This window comes from Marmota monax, unplaced genomic scaffold (assembly GCF_021218885.2).
Source record: "Marmota monax isolate L192 unplaced genomic scaffold, Marmota_monax_Labrador192_F-V1.1 WCK01_AAM20220418_F8-fsc00088, whole genome shotgun sequence".
Lineage (NCBI taxonomy): Eukaryota > Metazoa > Chordata > Mammalia > Rodentia > Sciuridae > Marmota > Marmota monax.
In genome coordinates this window covers 2,672,234-2,694,626 of record NW_026694492.1, presented here as the reverse complement: position 1 = coordinate 2,694,626, position 22,393 = coordinate 2,672,234, and the positions used below count along the sequence as shown (strand labels likewise).

The window sequence follows — 22,393 nt, the reverse complement described above, 5'->3', positions numbered from 1 at the left end:
GGCTTCCAACTGTAAGAGTAAACATGAACTATAGCTTTGTTTTCCTTTATTTGAATTCTAAAAGGGCAGTTTTAAAAGAGTGGCATGCTGGAAAATAAAGTAAATGATTAGCAAGGTCTAAGCTTATTTGCGACTGGCTGGAGTATCCTCATAATAAGCCATTATTCTATTACAATGCTTTGAAAGATGAACTCTGCAAGTGTAGGAAGAGCCAGGAAACCTCTATAATTCTGCCACTCTAGGGAGATGTATGAAATTTCATTGACTATTGGTTTTTGTTGACGCAGGCTACTTTTAACAGTGAATTGAGATTGGAGTTTTGTCATTCAGGGGCCTCACTTGCACATCTAATTGGGAAACATACCCACTTCTGAAATTTGAAGACATTAGCAGAATGTTAATTAGGAAGCTGGGTTTTCAGAGGCTGTTGCTGATTTGCTTGTAATAGCCAGGGCTAAAGGCAAATTACATATTTACCATAATTTATCTGCTTGCATAATAGTATAGGAAACAGATTAAGTTTGCCTTCCACCACCCATGTGTCTTGAGGTTATAAATTCACTGTAATCAGCTAATTTGTTATTCCTGTAGGTAATCTAGAAGTATTTCAGGTGCTTTATGTATCCCGTGCATATAACATGAAATCCCTAAAATACCATTAAGTGATGCAGAAAATTGGGGAGGGATAATATGAATAATTTATATCAACTGGCCCAAAGCCACTGACTGTCACTAGTCTATTTTGTCTTCATGACTTTGTCCTGTGAGATAATGTTTATCAGGTCAAATTTAATTATGATTGCATTCTCACTAGGAATCATAAATTAAATGGTAAAAAAATGAACACAGTGACATGCATTTCTTTCCATTACTGTCATCTGAGGTCTGAATCTTTTGAAAAGAAAAGTTCTGTTGATATACATGCTCACCTCAAATTTAGGCTGGGCTTTCTTTTAACCAGAGTTCATTTTATTTTGAAGGGTGAGTTCAAATAATCAACATCAAGCCGTTAAACTTGACCCAAAATTGGAAATGACAGATTTGGCAAGTAAGAATACTGGGGTCCAGCTAGGTTCGAATCATGTCCCATTGCTAATGCAAACATACTTTGAGATGCATATGTACATGAGATGGGAATCCCTTACAAAGCTTTTATCTCTGATTCATAGACCCTTAACATAATTCAGATTTTACAGGGCCTCCTTATCTTTGTAGTTAATAAATCTGATAATTCCGTTGAGTCCATTAGACATGCAGTTCAACAGAGCACATCATTCTGGGCCAGTGGTCCTTGTTGTTCTACCTTTAACACTTGTGACCCCTGCTGAGTGATGGTTGAAAGCTTGAGGGGACAATGGCTCTTTCTCCGTTATCCATGCTGATTCTCTCTTTAATTTCCTAGTACCTTGTCCCATCAAAAGGTACTATCCTGTGCTAGTACAAATGGTTGTGCCCTGAACTGAAAATTAATTTCAATTTAAAACTCCCTGTAGAAACAGAATCTCACAACTGACACTGTTGGGTGATTCCAAAGGGCACAATGTTAAATTCCCACAGGGACTCCAAACCTACAATCTATCTCAAGATAACCAATACTGCAATTATGCTTCCCTACACAATTTCAACAACTTCTTTCTTTTGCCCTCCTGTCCATCTCTGGGATTTTCCTCACCATCTTTCATCTTCTGAGTGCTCCTCTGCCTTGTTTACCCAGCTAATTCAGCCTCTTGGCTTATTGCTCCTGCAGTGGTCTTTCAGTTTGCACCCACAGCTCATTGCAAGTGCTCTGCATTCCACGAGGGCTTAGTAGCATTTACTGCCTGCCTGCTTAAATGCATGAAATGCATTTGGCATATTGTTCAAACTGAAGATTAAAAACTGAGGCAGAAGAGCGAGTTAATGAAACTTGTAGAGTTTGGAGGAGGAAAGTACCAATACCCAAACCCACTTTATGGAGCATGCCATTGGTCTGCTTTTGGTCTTCACACATCCCTCCTCTCATCTTCTGGATCTAAACTCCCATACTGTGCATATCAGGAACTACCAGAGCCAGGGATTAGCTGTAAAGAGTGTTACTTAGATGAGGAAGGAGGACCAGTGAACAATAAGAAGCTGAAAACATCCTAGACAGAACAAACTGAATATAACATTAGAGAGGCTAGACTGGAATGTATATTCAGGAAAATTGCTATGGTCGGAATGTTTGTGACCATCCTCAGACCCCGAGTCCTATATTGAAATCAAACCTCTTTATGGGGACATTTAGTGGGAGGGCATTTGGGAGATAACTAGATCATATGAGCAGAGCCTTTATGAATGGTGGGAGGGCATTTGGGAGATAACTAGATCATATGGGCAGAGCCTTTATGAATGGCATTAGTGCCCTTAGAAGAGAGACCTGGGAGAGTTTCATTGCTCCTTCCACAAGGGAAGAACATAGGTAGAAGTCACCATCTGTGAAGCAGAGAATGAGCCTTCATCAGATTCTCAGCTTGCTTGCACTTTGACTTTGTACTTTTTAGCCTTCAGAACCATGAACAATAAATTCCTATTTTTTTAAATAAAGTATCTAATCCAAAGTGTTTTGTTATAGCAACAGAAGTGAACTAAGATAAAATTTGAATGCAAGAAAATGTTTATGCTCAGGTAAAAGGCATTAGTAGTAGAGGAAGATATGGCAGACAACTTGAAAAGAGGAGTCAGCAAGTGAAAATATATTCCTGAGTCTGTCACTAGCCAGAGGAAGGAGGCACTGAAACTTTGCTCAAGTAGCATCTGGTCTCTTTGGGGAAATGGATGCATTAGATTATCATAGTCTATGATAGAAAATAGTTACTGAACTCACCCCCTTATTCTGATATCACACTCAGCAAACAACTTTTACATCACAATATTGACTTCCCATCTGGATTTTTTAACAGAAGACCACCCTAACGGAAGGTTATCTGCTCAGTAATCAAATTTTTCATGAAATCCTGCTAAAATGGTTAAATAAAGAATTGTATTGTTTCCTAAAATAGAATACTGTACAGCCACAAAGATAAATTATGAGTAAGAGTGGTTTTCAAACACATGGAAAAATCTCAGAAAGCTAAAGATCAAAGCAAGGTGCAGGAGGATACTTGTATGATAGTATTTGATCTGATGGTATTTCTACACATTTACAAACATAAAATAATACACTGTTTAGGGATACTTATAAAAATGTAGTAAGCTTCAAATTTGGGAAAGTGTTTATATCAGAGTGAGGAATGATAATGGAAAAGAAGCATGAGGTAATGCAGAGACATACAAGAGATTTCAATTGTCTGTTAAATATTTAGTATCTTCATTTGGTGGCAGCTACACAAGTCTTTGACATTATGAATATCTGATTTTATTTTTAGTAATTCAAACAATGCAACAGCAATATATTTTAAATAAATGATCTATCTATCTACCTACCTACCTACCTACCTACCTACTTATCTATCTATCTCTCCACTGGGAAGTTGGCTAGTATTTATTTATCCTTCCAGAGATTGTGTTTTAAACAACTTAGGATAGGGCCCTGGAATGCAGCGCATATCAATTGTCTCCTTCCCTTGAAGTTCTGGGTCCTGCCTCCATTTGTTTATACTAAAAGCCAACAGCTATACGGGCAAGCTTCGCAGAGTGGGCAAAACAAATGTCTAATTTAAAAAAACAGAAGAAAATTAACAATAAAATGCTCAAGGACTTAAGGAGTAAATGTAATCTATATGTGAAAGGACTCTGTAACTTCAATTTATGAATTCTAGTTGATTTCAGTTTAATCAAACTTAGTTATCTTCTTCTCTAACAAATTCATTTTTGTAAACATTTACAATACTTTACTTAACACATTAAAATCTAGGTATTTTGCAGTCCTGTATCATTTATAGAATGCTTTATGCTTGAACTTCTCTATTTTTTTAATGCACTTGTCACCTCCTATTGGCATCATCTCCTGGTAGAGAGTTAATAGGTTTGCTAATATAACTTCAGGTTTCTACTATGCCACAGAAATCCTAAGTCTGGGGTTCTTGGTACTTTTCAATAGATATTTTTCTTCAGACCCTCTAGCATTAACCATTTAATTAGCATAACTAATTCTATAGAACCTAATTTATATTCTTACCATTGAGAGTGCTTCTGTCAATCAAATTGGTATCAACTGGCCAGTAACTTCCATCTCCATGACGACCTGTTTATTAGAAAAGTACATTAGAATATTAGTGGATATACCCCATGAAAGTAAAAATAAAACAAAAATAAATATTTAAAATTACACAATAATTGAATGAGATTATTTTTCCTACCTCCAAGAAAGTCTGACAATATTAATATAGCTATACCTGTGAGAAAATGTTATTTTTCATATGTGAGAAAAGCCTTCCATGAAAATAGAATCCCTTAAACCAAATAAATTCAAATCCTCTCAGGTAAGTGATCCCCATCCTCTTTCCTTGCTCTTCTCCCCATATTTTTATGAAAGTGGCAAGTAGTGATATTAGTCTAAATGGTGTGCTCCCCAACTTTTCAGAACAGAAATTAGGCAGGTCACGGTTCCTAGGTTCAAACTTTACTGGCACCCTTCAGATATGAGTTTATGATAAGTTTGTAACTATTCTACCAGTGGACCATAAAATTCATCTCATAACTTTGCTTTGAATATATTTTTTGTTGTGGCTGTGTGTGCCAAACAAAGTGCCTGTGTGTGAGGTAATAGATTAGAAGTAGAGTTGGGGAAGTTCTCAACCCACACCATCTGAATATTTCTTACAAATATACCACAAAAGGAAGAAGGCTCTTCCAGTGCTGCAGTATTGGAAACCGTGCCTTCTAGGTGGTGTTTAACTGTTGTGAAAGTAATATTTAAGAGAACTGAGTCAGAAATAAACCACAAATAATTATACTGCCATCCCAAACTTAATTAATGTTGTTTTGCCACAAGCAGACCCTTTCTACTGATGCATGTGTGCATCTGTCATTATTTGATTAGATTTTGAGTTGTAGACTATCTAAGTGGACCTCTTACAGAAAAACATGAGAGTTGAATCTATGTGCAAATCATAGCAGAACATAGCTAACTCTCCATTTTATTTGCTTCAAAATGTTGTTTCTGAGAGCAGTTATAATCAGTGGGTGATAAACAGGAAGTCCATTCAGGCAGTCAGCAGCAATAACATGGGTTGTTTTCTCACATTTATGGATTTCAGATTACTTCCCCCTTATGGCTTTCAAGCTCTGGTCTTGTGACATTCTTTTGAACACCAAACATTCCTCTTACTAAAGCTTTCCTAAGATCTCATCATTTTATTTGCAAAAGGGTTGTGAAGAAACAACTTAGTATTCTGTTCACTGACTACACATTTACAATTTTTAAAATTCTTTTGATATTGAATTAGGGCTGAAGTTAAAATGGACAGCAAGCTTCCAACAAGCAATGAAAGAAATTAATCTCATCACATTATATCTTCAGAAGAAAATGGCACATTTAACATCTTCTGGGTCAATGACTGAGTGGACCAGGAAGTGGAAGTTAGGGTGTGTGTGTGTGTGTGTGTGTGTGTGCCCACGCGCGTGCGTATGCACATGCGTGTGTGTGCAAGAGGTGTGGCTGGGAAAAGGACAATAAAATGAGCAGAAACTGTGAAAATTTTGGTGGTAAGACTAAAATGTGGACAAGACTAACCCTTTTCCAAATGCCTTGCTTATTTGATTCTGATGCATTTGAAGTTTCAATGAGCAGAAGAAAAGCTTTGCCCACAGGACACTGTGAGATCAATGTTGGAAGAAATGAAGTGAGACAGAAGTTCTGTATGAATATTAAGATGACTTTTGTAGCAACTCAAATCAGCTAGATTGCAAAGCAGTCAGCCAAAAGAGATGCTAACAACCTCATCACTTAGGCTAGTATAGGCAATAAATGATTCCTATTGGGAGTAATCCTGTATTGGCTGGAAATTAGGTAGATAGCCTGTGGAGGATTGTCCTTCTCTAGCCTACTGACAAATGTCTTTTTAATGAAGTTTCCAACTCTCCCTACTAGTTTGTGGGAGGATGCAGAAGCAAGCCCACAAGCACATACATATATTACTTAGACATTAAATTCTATGGGTATAGCACTCCTTAGATGTAGCCAGGCTATTGATTACATTGAAAATTTCAATAAGGAGGAAAATAAATCTGATGTCACAGAGGTCAGAGTCCTGGGTAAGATTAAGGAACACTGGAAATTATTCTAATTAAGAGAGTAGCTTAAAATGCAGGCATTCTACCCAAAGGATCTAGTGTGTTGACACAAGTAAAGTTTTTGTTGGCTATAATTAGATTGGTACCACAAAAGAAAAGTTAACAACAGACCAAAAGAAAGTACTTTAAGGAATCATGATATCATCAATGAGAAAGATTGGATTTATGGTAATTTAGATTTCCTATACTAGTTCAACTGAGAGAACACAAAACCCTTTCTGGGATATTGATGAGCCTGGAATCTCTTGATCTAAAGACACAAGAATCAAATTTTAATTTTACGTGCCAAGTTCCCATTCCCTCAAATATGTCATTTAAATTCCAAGAAGGCTTCCTTCAGAAAGTCTTCTCCCACTGTTGCAAGGCAGGTACCAAAATGTTATAAATATGGAGATGTTGGAAATGAAAGAGGAAACGATACTGGTGATACTGCCTGGCAGGCCAAGGTTTTTTTTTAAGGATTTATTACTATGGTATCATATTTGCTAACTTGGTTAATTTCATAAGCACTGATTTAGCAAAAGAGAGGAGTAATTAGCATTTGGAAGATGGTTGGAGTGAAAGTCAATTAATGCAAAGATACAAACTACTGCCCTGTCCCAGAGGTCTAAATTTTATTAAAAGAGCATTAAACTGGTAATAATTCATTCAACATTTATTAAATGCCTACTACATGAAAGGCATAGTCCTAGATCCTCAGGGAAGAGGAATTATTAAAAGATGTATTAGTTATAAATCCTACCAGAGTTGGTTTATTGTATCCAATGCCTAAATAGGGCAATCCATACTGAATATTAGCCAATTGTTAATATTTTTAATTTAGTCTGACTTTAAGGAATTAAGAATAACTTAATCCATCTATTACTTTAAGATCATTATTAGATTTGGTTGAACTGTTTTTCATTTATCTAGTAGCATTAAAACTACTTGTAAATAAAAATAAGGTATGATGTTAAATTCCATTACATTATAGTTTCTATATTTATTTTAAGACCTCTTATCATTTTGATAATATACTAAATATTCAACATTTTTTTAAAAATTAAAATTCCAAATATTTAATTTAATTCAAATCTAAATAAAACTTATTTTTTTTGTTTTGCACATGATGTAATAGAGTTCAGTGTATACAGGTTTTTTCCTCCCAAATAAAGCTCAACATGGCTCAAAGAATTAAAAATGGTACCTTATTTTTTCTTTTTTGTATAATTAGTATCATTTTATATGAGCACAATGATAAAAATATGTAATTCTATATAATATACTAGTAAAAGCTCATATTTTCTTAGTAGAAATTGAGTATGGGAGAAAGAAATAAGCTGATGAAGAGTAATCAATTCATATATCTCTTAACTTTCATCTAGATAGTTTTATAAAAAGAAAGAAAGAAAGACCACTTTTGCAAGGACATTTTGATAATTAAAGCAAATATTTTCTACAGTTATCTTAGGCTTTGAATCCAGGAATTGGTTGTTTCATAAAGAAAAATTAGACAAAAGTAAAGGGCTTATGGTGGATTTTACAAAAAGAAAGCTTGTGGCTGATTGTGAATTATTTAAAATAGTTAAAAGACAGTTAAATATATTTTATTTAGGGTCCTTCTTAGGTAGGTCTTATCCAGAAATTCATGCTCCTCTCCCTTATTTAATCTTGAAAATACTATATAAACTACAAAGTCATTTCAGGAGTTATTTTTTATGTTTTATTTTAAAAATATATTTTCTGAGGAGTTTCCTTTTCACCATGATCTAGGTGCTTCCTTACACAAAAGTTAATGTCTCCTTGACTTCCCCGCCACTTGCTCTCTGGACTGAGGGAACAAAAGACAGAAGTAACTCAACCTCCTTTAGGAAGTGTGTCCATTGTTGAATCCCTTGGTGCTGACCAGAGTGATATGTGCTGTGATCAGTGTCAGATGAGTGACTAATGTCAGGAGACTTTGCGATAGAGTAAAGAGGGGTGCGCATTGTAAGTTATTGCTATTTCACAATTTACTCTTTATAATCTTGTTCTTACATGTCATGTAAGTTATTGCTTATATATTTTTATTCTGTTTTTTTTTTTTTGTGTGTGTGTGATTCTAAAACTCATACAACATCAACAATTATTTTAAATCCTTACTTGTGGCACAGATAGGAATATGTCCCATGATAAAAAATTTTCCATTTTCCTAGCAAGGATTGATTCATTTGGAATTTCAGTGCTAGAGTCTTATTTTTCTCTGTGTATATTGAAAAGAAGAGAGCAGAAAGTTAACTGGAAGAGGACATAAGAGAAAACTGGATGTTGTGGCTGTAATCTATTCTTTAATCCATCTTCTCTGAATGGGGATAACAAAGGTTCCTGCAAGATGGCATCCCTGCTATCAATCCCTAGAGAAATACACATAGCCCATTATTGAAATAAAACAGACAGATCAGTCATCTAACAAATGTTCAATATACATCCTTCCAAGGATGCAGAGCATGGAGATATCATTTTCATCTTAGAATTGGTTCTCTCAGAATAATTCTGGTGATAATAATGGAAATTGTATCGATTTTTTGTCTTGTACACCAGTGGATAAAGACTATCTATTAATGCCATCTGAATACAGTTTTACTGTCCAGCACAAAGAACATATCAAGATATATTTAAAGTAGATTATTTCTCAGGGGCTAGAAAATGTGTCTAAGAGATCAATTTATCATGCAGTTGATAATATTGTTGACTTTGAACAAAGATATCGGGACATCAGAAACCAAGAAGAATAGCCAACACCTAGGATATTTCAAATATATTTTCATAGAAGAGAATTAATGAGTTTTTTCAATCTTTTCTAAAGTCCAACATATTATTTTTCAAATACTCAATGAAAGAAAATGTCACTCCTCTCTATGTAAGGCAGCTAACATGCCTCCCATATATTAAGACTTTGTGATCAACAAATCCTATTGCTTTCCCTTTCTAAAAACCTTTATTATATTTTCTACCTGCAGAAAGTCTAAGAGCAATAATTTTCAGACTAGGAATGAATTTGGTAAATTATTCATAGCATAAGGAAACCAAATATGCCATGGTGCATATTTTCCTTATCCATAAGGGGCAGGTTTTTTTGCAATTTCAGTTTCTGTCTGTTTGACATAAAATCTGAACCGAGTTGATTCCCGCTAGGAAGCAAACTCATTCTTAAAGAATCCTTAGAAATGAAACTAACAACTAAGTTATAATTTCACTCACAAATGTCATAAATAGACTGACAATATAGATATGAAAATCACCATACTTTAAGAGTAAAGGAGGATGCTAAGTTTTGAGATATTAATCAGGACATTCCTGGACCAAATGGAAAATCTAGGCTTTCTACACATGGACCAGACAACTAGATCTCTTATCCTCATTTTTGCTCTTGGTCAGCATCTTAGCTTGAGTCTAGGTCTTGACTGTCTCAGGCATAGGTGTGCTCTCTTGCAGTGCTTGGTAGCTTACAGGTAAAGACTTTGCCTGGGGAATCTTCTAGGGTAGGAAAAAAGTTTAGAAATACTGAACTTCTTCACAAACTCCAAAGCAAAAGCAGCACTGTGCCAGACCATCTGGATTCCTGAACATGATGAGGGTGGGTATCAGTTGATGAGAAGTTTTAGCATAAATATCCTGCAAATCAGATCTATCTTATGAAAGCAAGGAGATAAAAACCAAAAGAAATCCAATATTAGGGGGTAAAAGAACAGAGACAGATCAAAAATATCTTTTGATTTTAGAAAAGTAGTTAATTTTCTTCTTACAGTTTCCAAGCAAGCAAAGCTCCAAAGTGCTGATTTATATAATTCTAACTAATTAGTCCATCTCTCTTTAGCTGGTTGCTGATGAAACCAGGTAAATTGCCCCCAATCATGCATATCATAAACTGACACATATCTAAAACCCATTAAGTTTATTAGTTGTTGTAATTATGAGTCACATAAATTTAGAATGAACTCTGATTAACAATTCAATTGTTAACAGAATAAGTATAAAGACTTAATTGCTAATGATATGGTGGCTGCTAGTGCTCTCCTGAAGCTTTCCTCTCACCAGGTCTCTTCATATACCCTCTAATGCATCTGAAATAATGGCTAGCATATAGGTCTCAGTTCACTTTTAGATACAACTTCATTAAATTTACAAAGCATTATGTTTCTCTAAATATGGGCAATTCTCTGAATAACTGTATCTTCCCAAGAGCTAGCTCTTTCACCAGAATACAACGTGGAAAAGTGAAGAAGGAGGCTTATACAAGAGCATGCTCTCTCAAAGGCCACAGACTGATTTGTGGCAGCCTTCCCTTTCTGGGTGAATTACTTCAAAGGCAGACACAATATGTGTTGTGTCTGAGTGAAGTTCCGAGCAGCACAGGGAGCAGTGGGGAAAAGCATGATAGCTCTTTCTTCTCCTAGTGACTATGTGTCTGGAAGTTGCAGCTGCAGTATGAAGATCCTAGAATGTGAGCATCCTGCTGGCTGCATGCCTTCGTGCAAGTGATGTTCCCATTGGAGTACAGTGTTTCTTCATTCATGCAAATGTCTATGCTCCCACCATTCCCACAACAAACGTGTCCACTGGATCTACTGCTCTAAGCCTTAGGGACAGAAAATGAGTATCAGAGAGGCCTTTAAATGAGTGCAAAGGAAACAGGTTAAGTTAATAATCATAACCACATGGTAATTTCCCGAAATTAGGAAACATACATAATTTTTAACTAAGTATCTCAATGATTAAAAAAGTTGATTACTTATGCCTAAAAAATGATGGAAAGCTTCTCAGTGGACATAGTATTTAAGGTAAGAATGAAAGGGTGAGTTAGAAGTTATCAAATAGAGAAAAGTGAGGTAGACGAGTTTACAAAGACAGTAAGACATGAAATAATAATAATAAAAAAAACCTCCCTATATGTTCTTCCAGACTCTAGAGTTTATTTTGTAAGGGACAGAAATCCATTGAAGGTATTTTAAGTAGAACAGTGACATGCAATTTAGAAATATTATTCTGTGAAGAATAAATAAATTAGAAGAAACTGTTGCCATAAATAGGGTGAGAATAATATTAATAATTCTATGAAGTAGATGTTATCAGCCTCATTTTATAGATGAGTAAACAGTGACTTACAAAAATTAATAAACTCAGGATTGCATTTTAAGTGGTTGAGTCTGACAAGCTCTGATGATGATTTCACCATCAGTGGATTAGTTACTAATGGGAAGGACTGTAGTGGGGGTGAAGAGAAATTAGAGCATTTCTAAGAGGTGATCCTGGTTGGCAATGTGAAGGTTTAGGCAAGTGTGATTTGAGATGCTGTCTCTACTTACAAAAGGACACAGAGTAGAAAAGAGCCTTTGGAGGGGAGAGGAAATAGTCTTTGTTTGCAACCAGGCAAAGCATTTGGAAAAGTGAAGGTGTCACTCCAGAAAAGCCATAACAGAAGGGGACAAAACAGGCTAAGACAGCTTTTAGAAGGTGACTAAATACTAAGGCTCCAAACCTATTTTCTATATCAGGTCATCCTGACCATGCTCTGCCCCATAATCACATCCTCAAGTAGGGAAGATCGGCATCAGTGGCCAAGAATAAATAGGGTTTACAAGACTCTCAGTGCAGGGTAGCATGCATGTCTTCAGTGCCCGGCGTCCATGGTAGATCCTTGCTATGCTAAATGATAAAAATATCTGAGAAGTATCACTTCCGAGCAGAGAGAAATCAGAAAAGCTTCATCACCAATTTCTCTCTCTGTCATTGCATATTATTTTGCAAAGTGCTGTTCTAGTTTTCCTCTGGACCCATCCTGTAATCCTTATTATTTGCTCACCTTTTAGTCTTCCTGACTTTCCCATCCTAAGACTTCTCTAAATAAGAGTTCAACTATTCTTTCCCCAGGAACTTATATGTATTGATTCAGGTTTTACTTATGTATTTGAAATTCAGTATTAGGTTTGAAGTCGTTTCTACTCTAGCCCATAGTGATTTTCCATCTGAAATCCTATGACATTCATATGTGGACGTATCATCCGATTTGAACTTTTGTATTTTTTTATGTTGGACTGGGAATGTTAATACCCTTTTCTTAGCCATATTACAAGCTTCTTGAAGAGGGACCCATGGAACTGTTTTTTTTTTTTTCTTTCTTTCTGATGTTCTACCACATCTAGCCCTGTGCTAGGTACATAGTTATCAAGTTGTCAAAAGTGAGTCTAGTTCTTTTCATACTCCCTATCCACAATTCCAAACCTCATTGGTGGCATTAGTTTTTATGTGTTTTTCATTTATGAACTCAGAATTACAAGCAGTTGGCGAAATTCAAGTCTATAAATTTTTTTTGCTACCAAGAAACAACAGGAAGAGTAGAGGTCAAGCAAAGAGCAGAGGAGGTCAGAATCATGTACAAGGGTGACTGCCATTTCTTGAATCACAGTAAACTTGTTTTTCTCTTGATCTTTTGTTTTATTAGGTGATTGATGAATATCGTTTTCTCAGATGGAAACATACTTTTAACACCTTTTTTATTAACCCCCAAGGTTAGTAAAATAGACAAAATCCAGAGACATGGGGCTATCGCTTTTACGTTCTCCAACCTGTACTTCTATTAGTCAGTAAATCCACAAATCTATGACTGTTTCCTAAAACACCTGGGTCATGATGCAACTCAACAAGCATCTATTGGGTAATTATAATATAATAGTCTCTAAATAAGAGACTGGGCAGGGATTAGAAGGTGACAATGGGAATCCAACCATTCCTCTGTCCTTGGAAAATTTAAAATCTGCTTATTAAGCTAGAATATAAATATCAAACTATAAGAAATGGGAAAAATAGCGAAGAATGAGTTGGATATTATGGGCAAACAGAAGAATAAAAGATCAAAAATCTAAGAAAGGCTTCTTGGAAAACAAAACATTGGGAAGGGAGTCTAAAAGATGAGAACTTCACTCAGTTGAGATATGAAAGTTTTTTCAAGGCTGAGACACGGTACTAGTTATAGTATAGAGTCATGAAAAATGCACTTTTTCTAGAGGATTTGGTGAATTTTCATAATTAAACTTTGGCACATGTGGAAGGATATACCAGCTTTGAGAACAGGACAGAAAACTTGTGGTCAGGTAACCAGGGTTCTGATGACAAGTAACTGACTTCATTCTGCAAATGTCAGGGACTGATCTGTTTTGGAAAAAAAAAATCAAGAAGGCAAAACCCAGGACTGATAGAAGTAGACAGAAAATAAAGCTAGGAAGACCTTGTACTTAGCTAATGTCTATAACAGGGAAATGACATCCAGTATCAGTGGTCTCAAAGGAACTTGCTCATGAAATCTTACTGGAGGATCTGTATACAGAAATGTCTACTTTGCTGCTTTGAGAAGGTTAAAATCACATCCATTCCTATGAGTACTGATTATTTTTCATTCTTTCAAAGTTACCCATTAAAACATAAAAACTCCTGAGAGGTTGACTTAAACAGCCACTTGACTGCTTGCAGGGAACACGATAAGCACTTAACACTCTATTAAAAGCACATTACTCATTTTCCACCTCTACTTTTTCACCAGTCATAATTTCTAGAATTGCAAAATTTTGGACCTGAGGAAAGCACAGGTGAGAAGAGCTTTCTCAAGTGGCTGTAGCAAGCAATTAAATAATAAATGGAGTTCAAACTATGCACAATAATTGGGTAGAAAGGTGCTAATTTTCAATTAAACATTCCCATCAGAGGGTGCTTGAAGGTTTCAATTTTTCAAACAGCAGCCCAACTGTTGTAATCCAAACCCTACAAAGTCTGGATTACATTTAACTAAATTCTAAGCTTGACTAGATCAGGGAAAACCTTCCTTCCCTGAAATTGGAAACAATTAACATGCTGTTTGTTCATGAGATTAAAATTGCTGAGGTGTAAAATGACAGGTGTAGTGTTAAGAACTTGGCCTGAATGTCCTATTGAGGAGCGACAGAGTCCTTCACAACAAGGTCAGCAGGTTGAACTTCAGAATCCAATGAATGGACTGCATTTCCAGAAATTATACGGTGGTTAAGATCCTCAAGTGAAGTAGCCTGGGTATTCCTCTAGGCCTAACCAGTTACATACTGTGAGCATTTGAGCAGGTTTGGCCTCTCTGGGTCTCATTCTCTCCATCTGTAAGGTTTTTATGAGAATTAACTCAGAAGACTGATTGATGCATAGGAGAAAGCCATTAACACAAGTTGCTATATTATGTAAAGATGTGATACCTGTTTTTTTTTTTTTTAATTCTAATACTAATCCTAAAACTTGGGGGTTCTTAAATCTCTAAAGAAACCAAAGATAATTTGGGCTAAATTCACCATTTTATATGGGAGGATGCTGTTAATGCTCATGCTCACAGTCACACAGCAGGTAACAGAGGTGGAACTATTCAAGAATTTAAGTGCTCTGACTCTATTCCAGTGCTCCAAGAGCACATACCCAGTGATTGCTGGTGGGGAAAGCCACACACTGCAGCCATCACCAAGATTTGGAGAAGACTGGCAAGCCCTCCATTGGTCTCTGCTGGGAGGGCAGTTCACATGTGCCTTCTTCATCTAGATCCATAAACTGGCCTAGGAAAGGATGCCTCTTCTCCAGGCCCAGTGTTGCCGGTCACCCCTCTGCCAGTCCAGAGAGAATTAAAGAACCTTGAGAGTGCTGAAAATGAGCATTTTCTTTCTAAATCATCTCAGTAATGACACACATCATTTTGCAGATTCTTGTCGTCTCTAGGTGCTCCATCATTGCCATAGCACCTACTCCACTGCTATGGTGGACAAGTGTGAAAATAAATACCTATGCAATCACAGACATCAACCAAAATACCAATTATTATACATAACACCTCAAAGTGGAGGCATATTTGGGAGTGGGAGTTACACAGTATATACATATACAAAAAATAGTCCCTTAGAAATTTGATCCAGGAATCACTTCTAAGAAGTGGTCACATTTCCAGCTGTAACTAACCTTCTCTGCAACCTCCAGACAAAGGGATTTTCTAAAAGGCTTCCATGAGAACCTCTGAGAAGTTTAATCTAATTGTTAAAAAACTCCAAATCCATTTTTTTTAAAAAACATAAATACAGCACCAATGTGTAGTGGGAAGACTATATAAAGTAGGAGATCATAAGAAACATGTGGATTCCAACTCCACCAACAACTCTTTGTATGACTTTGGACAAAACATTTACTTTCTGTATCTTTGTCTGAAAAATGAGGAAGATTATTAATGAAGGAAAGAAAGAACAACTTTTCACTTGAACATAAGTGCTGAACCCTGGATTGTGTCTTCCTCTCAAATTCATATATTAATGTTCTAGCCCCCAGTGACTATATTTGGACATAGGACCTTTATGGAAACATTTAAGGTTTCAATGAATCATAAGGGCAAGGCCCTGATCCAGTAGCATTAGTGTCCATTTAAGAAGAAACACTTATGGAAAGCAGTATGGAGATTCCTCAGAAAACTGGGAATAGAACCACCATTTGACCCAGCTATCTCATTCCTCAGTTTATACACAAAGATTTAAAATCATCATACTACAGTGCTGCGGCCCATCAATGTTTATAGCAGCCCATTCACAATAGCTAAACTATGGAATCAACCTAGGTGTCCTTCAATAGATGAATTGATGAAGAAAATGTGGTATATATAGTCAATGGACTATTACTCAGCTTTAAAGAAGAATAAATTATGGCATTTGCCAGTAAATGGATGGAATTGGAGAATATCATGCTAAGTGAAATAAGCCAATCCCAAAAAAACAAGGCCCAATATTTTCTCTAATGTGCATGTACTAATTCACAATAAGGTGTTGGTTGTGGGGGGCACTAGGGAAGAATAGACTTACCTTAGATTAGGTAGTGGGAAGTGAAGGGAGGGGAGGAGAGTGGATATGGGGGTAGGAAGGATAGTAGAATGAAACAGTCATATATATATGACTGCATAGCCAATGTGATTCTGCAATCATAAAAATGAGAAATTATAACCCATCTATGTATGATATATCAAAGTGCATAAATGCATTATACTATCCTGAATAACTAATTAATACAAATTTTAAAAAAATTAAAAAAAGGAAGAAACACTTGAGAGCTACTGTTTGCCACAGAGAGGAGACCTTCTGCAAGCAACAAAGACAGCCCAATTAAACAAGGATTTGTGTTGTTCATTCTACCCAGTACTCCCTATTCCTGTGGATAGTGCAATCTGCTTAAGAGTGAAATTAGCACCATCCCTATGTTTCCTGAGATAAAGAAGTGCCAGGTCATATACTCCATGCCGTGGCTTCCTACCAACAAGAGGACCCCAAATTGGGAGCTGTGTGCTTTCTTTTTTAGGACATTCACAGAGATGGGGAAAGGAAAGTTCACAGGAGAGAAATACCAACACATAAAACTTTACACACAGAAACTTTGCAGACAGGTATGGAATGTGTGTGTATACTTGTAATAAATACACAATGAAGGCACTAGGTGATTAAAAATGGCTCACAGCCTGGCTTCCTGGGTCTGAACCAGGCCTTGGTGCTCACTGGGTATTTCTACAGGCAAGTCATTTAAACTCTCTGAGCTTCAGCTCCTTTGTTGGTCAAATGGAGATGGTCATAATATTTCCCTCAGCACTGATAGGAGGATTCAATGAATCAACCAATAAACTCCTTGAATAGTGACTGGTGCGAAGAGCATAAAGAGAATTCATGTTAACACTTCTTAACATGCACACAGACTCAGGTACAGGCAAATTGAGTTTTCATCAGAGTATGGAAAGCACAAAGGAAAACCGCTGGAAGTGCAGCTATGCCCTGCCATCTGCACCCACTTAAGAGAGCCTGAGCCATTTCCTTTCCACCTGACCAGACAGAAAGTTAAACTCTAGGGCTCATCACTAAAATCATATTTATTGGCCACTGTGCCTAGAAGAGTCTCCAGAAATGATCAGGACAAGGAACAAGAGAGGAGAGTGCAAAAAAGGGAGAATTATAGGATAGATCTAGGTTAGCAAACTAAGAAAATGCTAGATATAATTAGTTTATATGCAATTACACAAAGGGATGAAGAGTTCCATGTTGTCTACCATTTCTACATTATTACTATTAAACAGAAGAAGAAAACATTCCCCAAATAAAAACTGATGAAAATACAATAGAATTTCATTTTCATATTTATGTTCTTCACAGTATTTCTTAGGTTCCAAGAGAGATAGTTTTGACAAGAATCTACCAAGGCACATTTTAGAACAGTCTAAACTTTCTTATGTTCTATCACATAAGTAAAATTTAACCTCCTGCTTCTCTGTTTAGGATTCATCTCTCTCAGGTTAACTCTGACTCAAGGTGTCAAATAATTTTTTCAGAGAGAATTTTCTCTCAGAAGAAATTCAACTCCTATAGGAAATGTAACATTGGGGTCATTTTTCCAAGGGAAGGGACCACGTGGGTCTAACAGAGAGCACAATGAAACACGTTCCACAGATTGACTTTTGCTGGGAATGGGAGCATTCCGAACAATCTGCTGCCACTATCTTCATCTCTCTTAGATGAATCTTTAATCTGGGTTATATCATAAGCACCTGGTCATCAACTCAGAAGACTGATTTTGTTCATAACAAGCTTGTGCTGTTCAAATTTTATAGACCTTCTTTGTGGGAATTTGAAGATGTTACTAACAACCATAAATTATATGTCAACAGTCCCTCTCAATTCCACAAGTTTGACATAAAATTTAGAACCTATCAACTTGGCCAGCTGTGATTGAAAGAGGCACCCAACTGCCATAATATGTGAGAGCATCTTTCTAAATAATATTAGGTAGGGCAAAAGCTGATTCTTGATCTTTTGCTTTTGAAAACTGATCAGGTTTCACTGCAGATGTGAGAAGCTAAGTAAAACCTGGGTGTGTGGTCAGATGGATGGGGAAATAATTTATCCTGATTTACAAAATATATATTTGATAGCTTCAAACAACATTAACCAGGGGCTGGGGGTACAGCTCCAGGGGAAGTGCATGCTTGGCCTTTATGAGGCCCTGGATTTAAACTCTATCAATAATAATAATAATAATAATAATAATAATACAGGTAAATAAAAATGACAACAAAAACAAAGAAAAGTTACCCAGAAAAAAATTGGAAATCTATTTCTTGAGAAATTTGAGCATGTAATCACTTAAGACAGGGACACTTAAAAATTTTGTTATTGCTGTCATTTTTTTCTAGATATGAATCAATTTTTTTTCTAAATATAATTTCAAAACATAGGAATTATCTGTCTGGATGTTCCAAATCCATTTTTTTTAATGAAGAAAGTTATGACAGGCTGTTTTAATTATTTTCTAATTGAAATAGTGAAACAGCTACTGCTAATTATTCCAGATTTGGATTTGGCCAGCACTGATATTTAATTTATCTGAATAAATATATACTAAGTGAAAATTACTCATTAATTATGTTCATAAATAGTATTTTAATAAATATTTAGTGCATATTGATCTTAAGAGAATATTTCCAATGGAAGCAAGAAGGAGCAGCTAGACCAACAGAAATCTTTTGTTTTGTTTTGGTACCAGGGATTGAACCCAGTGGGGCTGAACCACTGAGCCACATCCCCAGCCTTTGTTTTTAAATATTTTATTTAGAGACAGAGTCTCACTGAGCTGCTTAGGGCCACATGCTAAGTTGCTGAGGCTGGCTTTGAACTCATGATCCTCCTACCTCAGCCTCAGCATGAAATTGTAACCCTGGTTAGGCATATCCATGCAACATAACATTTCTATTTTTCCACATGTGAACCCTCAATCATGTGCTATTACATAGAGGCCTGTCACAGGGACCCAGAAAAAGATTGAAACATAGGATCTTTGAATAAAATCCTGCTAATGTGAGCAGCCTTCTGCTGTTAGTGAGAGCCAATATCCAGATTTAAGACTGGTCAAGAGTTTAGAAGTATTCATGTTAAAAAAGAATGTTTTCCACTAATTTCACAACATGGTACTTTATGAGAAGTGATGTTTGCAAGTCAGTTGGGCTGAGATATCCAAAGCACAGATGTTCAAAGCAGGACACAAACGATGGTAGACTCTGAAGCAGTAAATATAGACCATAATGATTATAACCAGTTGCTAGTATGTCCAAACTCACCCCCTTAAAAAAACAATCCATGAGGGAAAAATGAAGCTCATCAACTCATTTTGTTCTTTCTCAGATTATTAATCATCTTCAGTGTAAAGATAGTGGAATCCTAATTTGTCAATCAATCCACCAATCATATTAATAGCAAACTCTTATCTGCCTCTGAGTTGAAGGATAACTCTTATTTACCTCCATTTTCCTTTGTGCAAACCCACTCCTGTTTCTCTATACAAATCAAACTTCAGCTGAAGGAACAGAAAATACTCTTAAGTCAGGGCAGCATCTGGTGCATGCAATGAAAGCTTTCCGGATTCAAAATGAACAATGATAATGCCTAAAAAAGTTGACCCAACTTTGTTTTTATTTATTAAAAGGAGCTCAATGCAGAGGAAAAGCACGTATGATTTATGTAGCGCTACAGAACTTTCCTCCATAGCTCATGAAAGGGTGCAAGAGCAGCTTGAAAATTACGCTGAGCTTAATTATACTTAATGTGAATTATTCAGAAGTGCAGACAGGGACTAAAAATTTATTTCATACAAAGAAGCTTGACATTTTAATTGGTCCTTCAGAATAGAGACAAAACAATTTCCTCTCAAGAAAATTTACATCTTCCCTATCAGAGCCGCAGCCTCAGCCAAGCAGAACTTCATTAACAAGATTAATCATCATCCCAACGTCTGCTTCATCAGGTGTATGGTCCAGGTGAAAAGAGGAAGGCAAAGTAATGACCAACACTTCCAAAGATAGGACCGACACAAGAAGGAAATAATGACAGATTGAGTCACCATACCTTGGTCATTAGCCATTTTGTCAGGGTGTTCCACTGTAGGGAAAGAAAGAAAGAAAGAAAGAATATTATTAGATTTTGACAGTTGCTAGTAAGAAAGCTGACGTACAAAATCAACGGTTTTGTTCCCAAGTTTACATATCAAGGTCAATGACCTATTGAAATATAATTGATAAAGATCCAAAGTTATATGTGATTATTTTATCAATTAAGTAGTCACAGGAAAAAAAAAAGGAAAATAATGTTTTTACTACATAAATAGACTTTGAAAATATCTCATTTGGTCACATCCTACTAAACATAAACTCAAAAGGATAATCATGTAAGTTGAATTGAAATTAAGAATGACTGTAAAAAAATAGATGCAGTTACCAAGTGTTTATCACACACATATATTTTAAGTAAAGTTAATAGAGCTATTTCCTGTTTGCAGTTTTTTTAAAGAAAACTCAGCCAATTCTTAAATGGATGGGACAAAATAATGATATATCATCAATATGAAATCATATTAATGGTTTAATAGATGTTGAGAGCTTGTAAAGATAGCTCTTAATTCACTTATAACTTCAGGTGACTTATAATAATGGTCTTTTAAATTTAAAAATAACTCAAAGATTTTAAAAAGTGGCTTTTCTCCCAATCAAATGAAATTAAATTAGAAGGCAAATTTCTAGTATTTCTTAAAATTGTGATATGGTGTTTTAGCCAAAGCAGATTTTTGTAAAGCTTTATCAGTTGGTTATTTCACCTATATTTGGTTGTCTTTGAGCTTTGAGTATTTGGGGCATTTTAACTCAATTCCACTCAAAATTGACGGGTAGAATACTATAGTTGCTGATTTGCTTTGCTTTTCTCTCAATTAAGTTTACATGAGAAAAATATCATAGGTATATGATAGCATATAACATAGCCTGCTCTCTTTTATGTATGGTAGTCTCATAGCAAATCTATCAATATTGTCTGAAAAATACTTTAGCAGATGTCCTTCAGGCGTGGTCCTTTTATAAACCAAAGAGCACACTTAATTGTTCAATAATAATGTTCAACAGAATCAAAACACTTAAATAATGATGCTGTTGAAAGATATCCCTGTTCAGAGGAACAGGGTTTATGTCTAATGCATCCTGGGACAGATTCTAAAACCAGAGATCAATTACATCTTCCTTCAGCTTAAAATTATGTGTACACATATTCTATGAAAAGTTAACAATGTGTAATAGACTTTGAATTCTAAATTCCTCTTTGGAAAATTACACACACACACACACACACAGATGTTTATTTGATTAAGATGCTACTAGCTTTATTTTTTAAGAAAACACTTTGTTGAGATATGTTTGAAAGCCTAAAGCTGTACATATTTAATGTGTACAATTATGAGTTTGGAAAAAAGTATGCACTATCACCATCAGCAACATCATACCTATCCATTAACTCCCCAAACTTCCTCCCACCACCTTTCTTTTTTTCCCCTGTGGAAAGAATACAATAAAATTTTTATCTTCTTAGTAAATTTCAAGTGCACAATACAGTGTTGTTATCTATAAGAACTATACTGTATAGCAGATGGGCAGGGCTATTCTTCTTCATGCTCCCTCAAGGATTGGTGCTTAATACCCTGTATTCCGTGCAAGCTTTAAATGAGTTTTATAAACATCTTTATATCTTCTCAAAATTTAAAATTTTTAAAAATCCATCAGGCTCTCTGATCTAATCTTTTATAAACTGATCACTACAATTTAATTTTTATCTTGATTTTCTCTTCCATTTCCCATTGAAGACTAAGGACTTCCCCAAATACTTTTATTACAGTGTTATGGGGTTGCTGAAGACAGGTGCTTTTGACTGGCAATTGCATTATATGTAGTATATGGAGAAAAGGAATTTGAGCCTTTGAGGAAAAAAGCTGTGTTATCAGAAGCATCACTCCAGGTCTCTAGTAAGGAGAGGTAGAATGTTTTAGAGTCATAAGTAGCCATACAGTATGTGACATGTACAGGTTTGATGTCCAGAGCAGGATGCACTCCTGAAATAATACTAATCAACGTATTGCATTTAGTGAAGAACTATTCAGAATGATGTCAGGAGGAAAAAAAGAGAGAAAGGAAACCTAACCGTATCTCAAATCGAAACTTTGTTCCTTCTTTTATCATTAATCACATTGAGTACACTGTCTGCAGTCTGATATTCTTAACAAGTGATAAATAAAT

The 22,393-nt window shown here is 35.8% G+C and overlaps 1 protein-coding gene across 3 annotated transcripts in view; it reads right to left on the bottom strand.

Annotated features, from left to right (window-relative positions):
* Window positions 1-22,393, bottom strand: part of Dcc (DCC netrin 1 receptor) — a 1,097,715-nt gene that overhangs the window by 79,044 nt on the left and 996,278 nt on the right. For all 3 annotated transcript variants that reach the window (XM_046419457.2, XM_058571333.1, XM_058571334.1), the window contains exons 21-22: window positions 20,187-20,219; window positions 4,139-4,204 (exon numbers count right to left, since the gene is read on the bottom strand). In XM_046419457.2, the coding sequence (XP_046275413.1) occupies window positions 4,139-4,204; window positions 20,187-20,219 (99 nt within the window). The remainder of the gene's footprint in view (window positions 1-4,138; window positions 4,205-20,186; window positions 20,220-22,393) is intronic.